This window comes from Macrobrachium nipponense, chromosome 10, assembly GCF_015104395.2.
Source record: "Macrobrachium nipponense isolate FS-2020 chromosome 10, ASM1510439v2, whole genome shotgun sequence".
NCBI lineage: Eukaryota > Metazoa > Arthropoda > Malacostraca > Decapoda > Palaemonidae > Macrobrachium > Macrobrachium nipponense.
The window spans coordinates 97,422,773-97,432,637 of NC_087204.1; the positions used below are offsets into that span (position 1 = coordinate 97,422,773).

The 9,865-nt window shown below is 34.0% G+C and overlaps 1 protein-coding gene across 12 annotated transcripts in view; it reads left to right on the forward strand.

Moving 5' to 3' along the window:
• Positions 1-9,111, forward strand: part of LOC135223794 (uncharacterized) — a 211,520-nt gene extending 202,409 nt beyond the window's left edge. For 9 of the 12 annotated variants that reach the window (XM_064262598.1, XM_064262604.1, XM_064262605.1 and 6 more), the window contains 2 exons: positions 2,437-2,514; positions 4,549-9,111. In XM_064262598.1, the coding sequence (XP_064118668.1) occupies positions 2,437-2,514; positions 4,549-4,708 (238 nt within the window). In that variant the 3' untranslated portion in view covers positions 4,709-9,111. The remainder of the gene's footprint in view (positions 1-2,436; positions 2,515-4,548) is intronic. The other 3 variants (XM_064262606.1, XM_064262607.1, XM_064262603.1) reach the window with 1 other exon arrangement.
• The last annotated feature ends 754 nt before the right edge of the window (positions 9,112-9,865 follow it).

The following is a 9,865-nucleotide window of genomic DNA, read 5'->3' on the forward strand; positions in this document are numbered from 1 at the left end:
AATTCCATGTAAGTCAAGAGCCAGCTATATTTTAACATTGTAAATGAATTTCACAGGAGAATATTTCTGTGGGCAATATGTCTGAATATACTGATGATCTGATTGGGTGATGTTGATAAATTCATGAGAACATGAATTGACAAATTTATTCATGCTAAATTTATTATCTGACCTCTGTAAATATATTCACTGATAAAGTAAAGATGCTTCAGTCCTAAGAAAGGACAGTGCCAAAACAAAGTAAAAACAGCAGGAGGTCTGGCACCCCTTTCTGCGAATGCCTTTTAAACGCAGGGTAGTGAATAATTTCAATAACTGCTCTTACAACGTAACACAAACATAAATCCCAATACTACTACAAATAAAAATATATATAGCAAAAGAACCAAAGGTGTCTGTGTCTACAGTTGACTCCTGTATTTAGTATTTCATATATACGTATAGAAAAAATGTCTGTAGGTAGTACTTTGGTAAATATCACTGAATACTTGAAATAAATGTATGAGGTAGATGGGGCTAAAATGACAAATGTTAAATCAATTTGTGCTTTTCATAACTAACAAACCTGCGGTTTTAACAAAAGGGAAAAATTCTCTGGCGCCCGCTGGAGTCCTGCTAAAAAAAAGGTTACAAGGAATTGGTGGCATCGGAAGTAGCCAAGATGGCAGTAAGGAGGAGGAGTAGCCAATCTACCTTAACACATCTTGGGGTCTATCATGTCAGTTTCCTCTAGCCCAGGTAAACTTTGATGTCAGCTCCGCTTAGTAAAAATACCTTCGACTTTATCCAAAGTTGTCTGGATGAGAGAGTCAGAAGCAACAGACATGGAAGTTGGTTGTACATAAAGACACAGTTGACAGCATGGCAAGATGAGATAACATCACAGGGACAGAAGTTGGAAACTGCTGTCATGGTGGTCAAAACTGGAGTGCAGGACGACAAACAGTGAGATAATATGCTGGAAAGGGTTGGTACTCCTGGTAGACTTAAAAAGTCCTAACACCAAGTCATCTTCTGCACATCTCCACCTGAAAAAATGGTATACAAGGGGGAGCAGCTCCTCCTTCAAAAAGAACAGAACAGGGGCAGTCACATCAATTATAAGATCTCCTGAACCATCAATCAAATCTCCTGAAGCTGAACCAATAGAAGATTGCAAGGGAGTAAAATCTTCATGAGAAGGAGAAACATCGAGAGAAGATTTTGGTAAAGAGCCAGAATGATAAGGAATAGAAGCAAACACCACTACTGAGGAAAGTAATCCTTTCCAAGACGGCAGAGCCAACTTCCCTCTGTATTTCCTCCTCCTCATCAAAATTCTTCCATTGCTCAGGAGGCCAATCAACACACACTGGACATGGGTTACTTATTTGCTACAAGTAGGATAAGGGTATTTCACAAAGGAAGGCAGAAAACAGGGTACTTTCTTTGAGGTTTGGAAGGTTTAGTTGGGTCGTGAGTTGCCTACTCAAGCAGGAAAAAAAAAAACACACACACACACACACACACTCTCTCTGGAGGTAAGGTAAACTTAATCCTCCTCCTTGCCGCCATCTTGGTTATTCCCGACCGTGCCATCAGTTCCTTGTATCTTTTTATTAAACAGACTCCAGCAGGCACTAGGAAATTTTCCCTTATGTTAAGACCAAAGGTTTGTTCTGTATATGAATAAAAGTATTACTGCAATGCATTGGTAGAGTAAATGCTTTTTGTAAGCATCTGTAGATACGTACTAAGTAAAAGCTAACCAAACATTTTTACATGGGATATGGATGAATTTGAAGTGAAGTTATTTTGAATGTCGGTATTCTTATAATAATTCATATAATAATTAACCATAACATACTGTACGTACATGTATATTGAGATGCCTTGTGAGGACTAACATAATTAGGACTATCATTTAATTAATCACTAAAGCAGTGTTGGTAAAGGCCATATGTATTAATAATTGTGGGTTTGCTAAGTATTATTTTGCTAGTGTCTTGTTTCACAACTCATTTTGGTAGAAAAATGATAAAGCTTTTGCTAGGGTTGTTAGACTCCTCCATTTTACTGAATGACCACTCATGTTACATTGGAAGTGTTTTGTATGACCATCAAACAAATAATATGGTTTGGTTATCTTTCTGTAATTACAAAACAGATTTGATAATCAAGTAACTTCTCTTTTTTAAGATTTCATTAGGTGTCCATAAATAAGCAAAGTAGCCTTGTACCTATACATAGTTTAGATGGAAATGCCTGGTTCATACCTAAGACAGGTTCTCTAACTTGGCTATCCAAGTGAGGCAGAAAAAAAAAAGATGAGATTTAGAAAAATGGTGATGTAACATGCTGAAATCCACCAGTAAATATAGAAATTTTTGGTAATTCCCTGTTAACCCAAGTCCTATACCTACTTGCTTTCAATGGTGGGTGCATATTTCATTGCAGCAGACTGCCTCGCGCCCATCACCACCACCACTACTATCACCACAGCCATCATCACCACCACCCACAGCAAGTGCAAAGGTATTCATAAAGAATGCTACTTTTGTATGGGCCTCACATTGCTCTAACTTGCACACAACAAATATGATATGAATTTTGTTGGAGTCAGCTGTTTAGTTTTATAATTTTGCTATAAAAATTTTTGAAGGCTTATTGCAGAATTGTATACGTACAGTACAGAAGAATATCCTTGTCTACTTCGGTGAGACAGTTGCATTTTGCAAGTCAGTGCAAGTGCATAATGCATGCAAAGTGGTATTCAGTGTACTGAGTGCTAAAGTCCCTTGCTTTTTATTTTTACTCCAAGGCTCCTTTTGTGGGACTTTTCTTTTGAGATATTAACTAAATATCTGGTAAGGTCAATTTAGAATAAAACTTCTGAATGTTTGTGGAGTGATTTTTCAATACAATAACAGGTAATTTATAGTGGGAGGCAAATTTAATAACTATGCCTTTTGGTGTCAGATTAGTATGGTAGTGTACATATGACTTATTTACCATTCCAGTACGTATGTATCTGAATGCATGTTCTGCATAGAGTATATTAATAATTGTTTGAAACTTGAGGTTGCTTCTTAGTGCAGTTGCATACCAACATTAAATATGAAATTTTCAGTATGGGAACTGCTCTTCATGTATGGTATATATATAGAGTACTACTATGTACGTATGTGACACACAAGACTTGCTATTATTTTAGGGAGACTGTAGACACAATGACAACCTGACAGAATTCTTAATAATATATATACTTTTTTTTTCTTTGAAATATTGCTTTGGATGTGTCTGTGTGCATCTGTTTGGTATTTCATTAGACTTTATGGTTCCTATGTATTTGAACCAAAAGACAATTTGATACATGCTATATTTATTCTCCACCATGAGAGACAAGATCAAAAAAAGTTCTGAACAAATTTGACTTAAATCTGCTTCAAAAGACTCAGATAAGGATGTGATAAACATGAAGGAGTACTTATTTGATAGCTGGGTGGTTTCTGAGCCCTTTATTGAAAACATCAGTGTGGGCATCAAGAAAATAAACAACTGAAGGTAAATTCATAGGAGCTGACAGTACATAATAGATTTCTGTTGGTTCAAGCTACACCCAAATCTCATATCACTGTAGAGATGATATACTATATATTAGAAATTTTGTCTCTTGGTAAACTGCTACTATCATCACATACATTGTAGCAGCAAATTATTGTGTTTATTACCATTTGCTATGTTTTCAGTCAAATTTTTTGTATTGTACTGTATGTTATTGCTGGTTTCATGCACAATTTTTTTCCTTGACTTTTTTATGCATAAACCAAATATGCACCTCTTTTCTCATTTCTTATTTCAACACCAAAAATGCATCTCTTTTCTCTGTTATTTTTTCAACAAAGTTGTTTTAAATTTCAGATGACTAGCATGAATTCTGCTTAAAGTTGTTGCATGCAATTTGTATTTTATATTCCTTCTATGCAACTGTCTAACTTAATACTACTATTCTTGGTTTTATACACAAGTGCTGTGGTACATCACAGAAATGTGAGCACATATTTTAATGAATGTTGAATATGAATTTTAATTCACCAAAGTCCTGTCATTGATTTTTCTTTTCTTTTTTTTTTGTAGTTTGAATGCTGGCTTTTTGCTTCATCATAAAGAATGATTATTTTGGCTATTAACCAGTTTTGAGATTAGATCTCCCAAGACATTTAAACAGTAAACTTTGTAGACATTGACTGTATAAATACAGTACAGTAGGTTTTGTCATCACTTGGAACATAAAAATTAAAAGAAATATCCTTTTACAGCTGTTATAAATCATCATTTTCACCAGTATTAAAAATTCATACAACTCATATTTTTGTAAATTTCAGTGTACAGATGATTAATGTAGTATATGTTAGATGATGAAGCTTCAATGTAGAAATAACCTTACTATTTCTCATCATCTTAAGAGAATAGTGAAGGTGAAAGAGGATGCGTTTGCATTTACCAAGTTGTCATAGGCTTCATACTTGCATGTTTCTAAAAGGTTTTGTATATATTTTCACCCTTCAGAGTGGCCTCCCGTGGGCGTGATGAGGGAGACTACTGGGAAGCCCCTCCAACAGCACCTGAATCTGTGACCAGTGCCCAACCAACAGCTACAGCTTCAACAACCCTCTCACTGGTTGGTGACTTTGTAGATGAAGAAGGAAACCCTTGCTCGAATGTCTGATCAGGCCTCTACTTTTACTGAAAGTCTTATTCTTGAAAAACTTACTTTTATACAGCTGGCGACATTAAAAGCAGTTGAAGCTGGGTAATAGAAGACCAATTATTTTTTATTGTCATGTTCATCCTGATTCAGAAATGAAATATTGTCAAGTTAATTTTGTGATTTAAAAAAATTGTTTTGATGCACTGTAGTGACAAAAAGACACGATGAAATGCCATGAGCATTTTTTTATATTACGTGCAGATTTGAAATGAACGTTCTTCAGTTCATGGTATACATAGCTATCGTTAGTTTACTGTAAATGCTTGGTATAAATATAATGGTGCCTGAGATGAATTGTCTGATGACTATGAGGTACTATAGTGTATTATACATCAGCATGTTTCTAAATCTAAATATGCAAATTGCATAAGATTTTACATTGAGAATGTGCCTGCAAGCTTGCTTTATTCTATAAAAGGCAGCATGTTTACCTTATTCCGTCCTCTGACTGTGAAAAATAATTATACAATAGCGGAAAATTACATAATCTAACAGTTTTCAAGTGTGAGTTTCACAGCGTTTGTTTAACAGAAGTAGTTAACATCCTTCTCATGTATTTTGAAAAGTTCTGGATCATAGACTGGTGTATTTTAGTGGCAACAAAGATGTTTAGTGTGACTGAGAAATGTTTAGTTTTCTATGAGTGCATCTGTTGCATACATTTGAGAAAACTGTATTGTATTAAGTTGATTATAATGCACTAAGTGATGGAATATTTAAGGAGAAAAAACTAAGTTTTTCATTTTTTGCTAGGAACATCAGTTTAGTGGATGTCATAGTGCAAAAATGGAGTACCTGAGTGCCTGAAGATTTATTGTGTGAATCTGTTTAAGTAACTGAATTTGAATGTATTTATTTGTTTTAGAACATGTATATACAAGATTTAGTAGATAATATATATATATATATATATAGTACTTAGTACCTACATACCATTACAGTACATTTAGGGGACAGTGATACCATAGCCTAGATGGATTTAATTGGCAACATTTTGTATAGAACTGTATAAACTATGAGACCAAAATCTAATTCCTGTACTGCATCTGTAAATAATATTCCTGATCATCATTTTTTGTTTGTTTTTTGTTGAGGGTAACTATTGTACTTCAGATATAAGTATTTGTGGTATCACATCATTGTAAATTATCAAATATCATCAACTTCATGTTGGCTAAGAGGGCAGGGCCTTTCCATTGCTAGGTAATATAGATAATTATACTGTGCTTCATAACAGATTGATATGTAAATACATACATAGATATATTATGTGCTATACTGCAGCATTTCGTTCAAGGTGATGAATTTTACTCACTCCACTGAGGAAAGTTTATCGCTGTTACCTATGGTAGAGTGACTTCCAGTACTTAGGTGGGAGTGTTCAAGTGTAGGGAACAGGTTTTGAAGTTTAGCCTATGTATTCAATATACCAATTAATAAGATTTTCGATGGTTAAAACTAATGAATAACTGATCTATGATTCATGATAAATAGTAGCTTCCTCATAAGAAGTATAATATATGAGATGAATGCACAAAGAATGATGGGTTTCATTGCTGTGCATCTGCAGTGGTTATGTAGCATTTTGAATGGCGTAGGGTTTTGGAGTGTCTTCCTTTGTTCACTCTTGTCTCAAAGTGTTAGATTATTGCAGCAGAGCAGGAGAGAATAGACTGAATTAGTTTTTTCTCTTTCCGAGTTTCATTCATCTTTAACATTTGTTCTTGTGAATTAAGACTGAAATTTCATCTTTGATATACAATACTTTTGCTTCACTCTCTAGGGTGTTATCTGTAACACTAAAACTGGTTTTCTCCTGCTAAGTAACTTTCCTTTAGTTTCACACTTGTTAGTGGAGTATATCCAGTTATGAAAATTAGTTGACATATTGGAGTTAATACTTTTATGAGTTTTTGAAGTTTGCTTGGATAAAGTTCTACATATAACAGTGTAACTACAGTTTTCACATGTCGACAATCAAAGTGCATATTTTTTGCTTATGAAAATAACTGAGTCATGAGTTAATTTTTTTGTGGAAATTTGCTTCACAACATAACAGAGGCTTATTAGTTGGGATCTGTATTAGCTATTTGATTTCATTGTAAGAAACTGAATATATAAGGATAACTTTGAAGAGTGAGGTTAGAGAACATCATTATGCCCTGCACAAGTGGTACTTAAGTTTCTGTTGCAAGTCCTCTTTATTTTTTAAAGGTTCCAACCTTTAGCCATTGGCTTTTGGCTGTCTGAATGTTTATAATTTGAAAAATTAAAGGATGTTTTGGCTATTTTATTGGAAGACTTCGTTTTAAAAATGTTTGTAACGTGTATTCTAGGAGCCATGCTTTTAGCTAGCTTTGTAGTTTGTATGAGCCATTTTATTTTACAACTTGAAGAATATCCATCAGACTGCAGATTATTTTGTAGTGTAACAGAGGGTACTCTGATTACATTGCAACTAACTGGCAGTAGACAATATAATATCAAAATATCTATATGATCTACAGTTTAATTTTGATAATATAACTGGTTCCAAATGCCATTTCCTCTTAGTATGTTGGCATAAAACTAAGGAAATACAGTATTGAATTAGAAAAACATGTACTACTGTACTATTGTGGTTTTGATGCTTAATGTAGATACAATAAAGAAAGATTTTTTTTTCAAGTAAAGGGGCAACACATGATAAAGGTTGGCCTCCTTGAAAGTTGCACCAAGTATTAAATGAATGTGCCACACTTATCTATAATCTTAAATTTTCAAGATGCAGTAATCTACATCCTTTTTCTCTTGAAAACCTTGATATGATTCAGTATCATCATCCAAGAATGTTGAGCATTTTTCACTTAAGGCCCCTAACTATTCATTTATACACATTTCACTTTCTGTGATACTCCTGCTGAATATGGTCTTAAACCGATGTCATCTCTTTTGATTGACTTGATTCAGGTGCCAAAATGATTGCTACCTTGTATGTATGCATTTTATTCTTTATTGACAAAAATAAGATGGATACTTCATCCTCAATTATTTCCTCTTATTTGTTTACTCTTATTTTTTGTAAAATAGATAAAATGATTTTATCATCTTATTTGTTTAATAACTTCTTATTATAGGTCTTTTTCTAATTTTCTTTCACAGTAAATCAAAACCTTTAAATTTGTCTTTCAATAAGATTCCATTTCTTTCATTCCAATGTTTTTCTCCTATTGGTATATCTTCAGCAAGTAGTTTACTGGATTTCCCCACCTGAAAGTAAAATATGACTGTACAGTATTTACAAACAATCCATCCATCTATTAAGGGAAATAAGTACAGCATCAGCAGCAACTGCATTACAAGCTTATAAGTGATGTGGAATCATTTGCATTACTTTAAATCATGTTAGGTGTACAAAATATTATATGTACCTACATATGGATTCCTATAGCACTGTGCCATATGCAAAATATTTGGGCATACTTGCGCTTCCTCCATGTAATGCCTTTGCAGGTCTGTTGTGCCAGTACCTTATTTACGGACAAACAAATTTTCAGCTTTAAGAGCATCAAGAGTATTGAATTACCACTAAAAGTAATATTGTCTTAATTTCTATATTTGATATCATTCCAAAAAATTTATCTAAATGTTACATGCATCTACTACACTGCCAACTGTTTTCTGATGCAGTTATCTGGTATACAGTAACATAAATGGGAGCTTGAAAACACGTGATTTATTTTTGAGGTGTTTGTACTGATGATCCTTGCTTTGGGAATGTAAATACGTAATATCCAATCCAAGTTCTTTACTGGAATGTGTCATGTAAAACTGCTGTCTACAAATTTATGTTAGATACCTAACTAACAAAATTTATGACTGAGTCATTGACAATGTAGCATTCCAATATCATCATTTTTCAACCAAACTTACAGTATTTCCTTGACTTTCTCTTAAGTAGTACAGTAGTTATGATATTTTCTCTACAGTGATCATTATTTTAGTCGATCTTGGTGAACAACTCTGTGACATTGGAAATTCTTTGCAGTCTGAGTTCTGCAGAAATTTTTGTATGTTTAGAGAGTAAATCTGAAATATGAGATTTTTTAGAGAAATAATGTTGCAAGATACTGTAGTATGGTGTGGATTTAAAAATATAAATTACGTTATGAAATCTATGCTTTGTACGTACTGTTGTAAAAAAGGATGCAAATACAAGAAGAATTGTTTGTTTCGTCAATACTCATTATGAATTTCTCTGTTTCCAGTTAGATTTTACTACACCATTTTCCTCATATTTCATGAACCGTCCTCTTTAAAATATTCTGAAGGCTGTACTGTGTTGCTAGAAATAAATAAAAAAAAATACTTGCTAAATGAAACTTGTTTCACTACCATGATACTAAATTGTGTAATATTTTATTTTGAGAATCAACAACATGTGTAAAATAAATAACGGCTGTCTACAGCTAAAAATTCCCTTGGAAGCAAATTCAAGACTTAGACTGAATTGTGAAACAACTGAATTTTTGGCAAAATACGAGTCAGCCTTCAAGAAGGAAGTACTGTATACTATCTGGATCTTGACATGCCTTCTAAAGACCAAATTTTGTACATGAACTTTCCTGTCAGACATATACTTAGCTTACGTCTCTGACGTCACGACAGAATTCAAAACTCGCGGCAAACGCGACAGGTAAGTCAGGTGATCTACCTTACCCGCCACTGGGAAGCGGGTGTAAGAACCAACATACCTTTCTTGCCAGATTTTTTCTGTCGTCTGTGTCGACCACACCTGTTGACAGTTGGATTCTTTTCTCGTTTTTGCCCTGGATTGTTTCTACGGACTTTTGGTGAAGTACCCAATCTTTTGGCCTGGCATTCGCGATTTGTGGACAGTTATTTGACTTTTCTTTGGATTTTTCTTTGGATTCATGATGTCTGATGTTGATACTAAGAAAACTGCTATGTTTAGAGTTTGTTGTATGACCGAGTGTAAGGTGAGGCTACCGAAAGCTGCGGTAGACCCTCACACAGTATGTTTGAAGTGTAGAGGGAATGAATGCACCTTTAATAATCCTTGTAATGAATGTGAAAAGCTGAATGAGGATGAATGGAAGTCTTTGTCTTCCTACT